This window comes from Volvox carteri, assembly GCF_000143455.1.
Source record: "Volvox carteri f. nagariensis unplaced genomic scaffold VOLCAscaffold_2390, whole genome shotgun sequence".
NCBI lineage: Eukaryota > Viridiplantae > Chlorophyta > Chlorophyceae > Chlamydomonadales > Volvocaceae > Volvox > Volvox carteri.
This window is the reverse complement of record NW_003308760.1, coordinates 1-1,041: the sequence shown is the minus strand read 5'-3', so window position 1 is coordinate 1,041 and position 1,041 is coordinate 1. Positions and strand designations below refer to the sequence as shown.

Sequence of the window (1,041 nt, the reverse complement as noted above, 5' to 3'; positions counted from 1 at the left end):
CTGAGGATCCCCGATTTTGTGACCAAAGGGGAGCCCTTTGGTTCATCTTCTTTAGGGGATGAACCAAAGGTTGTCATCCCCTTTAGGGGAACTAAAGGGAATGACACCCCCTAGGGGACTAAGACCAGAGGGGACTTGGTATGACTATGACGAAGTAGTTCATCCCCTAAAGGGGAACTAAAGTTCCCCTTTAGGGGAAGAAGCGCTTCCCCTTCGGGGAACCCCTTCGGGGAACCCCCTTCGGGGAACCCCCTTCGGGGAACCCCTTCGGGGAACCCCTTCGGGAACCCCCCCCCTTCGGGGAACCCCCTTCGGGAACCGCCCCCCCCCCTTCGGGGAACCCCTTCGGGAACCCCCCCCTTCGGGGAACCCCCTTCGGGGAACCCTTTTCGGGAACCCCTTCGGGGAACCCTTTTCGGGAACCCCTTCGGGGAACCCCTTCGGGGAACCCCTTCGGGGAACCTTTTCGGGGAACCTTTTCGGGAACCCCTTCGGGGAACCCCTTCGGGGAACCCCTTCGGGGAACCCCTTCGGGGAACCCCTTCGGGGAACCCCTTCGGGGAACCCCTTCGGGGAACCCCTTCGGGGAACCCCTTCGGGGAACCCCTTCGGGGAACCCCTTCGGGGAACCCCTTCGGGGAACCCCTTCGGGGAACCCCTTCGGGGAACCCCTTCGGGGAACCCCTTCGGGGAAAGGGGCTTTGCCCCTTGATCTACTAACAGCGCTTCCCCGAAGGGGACGGGCTGTTAGTAATACACACGCGTTAACGACGAGGGCGAAGCCCAATGCTACAAGAAAACCAAAGGCTTTAAAAGCTACTCACGAAGAAAAACATGTTCAATTCTAGTAGTCGTTTAACCAGGGCTTTAAACACTCTTAAGCTCATGGAGGCCTAGGCCGTTACGCTAGGGGCTTGAGCCCCGGCGGTTGCAACCGGCCTAGGCCGGTTGATCCAACAAACCTTAATAACTTTCGTGAGCTACTTACAACTGGGTTGTAACTTAAGGAGGACGTTGGTTATAAAAGCAAAAAAGAGTGCC

General features: G+C 58.1%; 1 protein-coding gene across 1 annotated transcript; it reads left to right on the top strand.

Moving 5' to 3' along the window:
- Positions 1-216: 216 nt before the first annotated feature.
- VOLCADRAFT_72191 (uncharacterized protein) lies at positions 217-720 on the top strand (the record flags this gene model as incomplete). Its single annotated transcript, XM_002959982.1, has 1 exon — positions 217-720. A coding segment is annotated over one exon (504 nt), but the record flags the coding sequence as incomplete, so codon positions are not given.
- Positions 721-1,041: the final 321 nt, after the last annotated feature.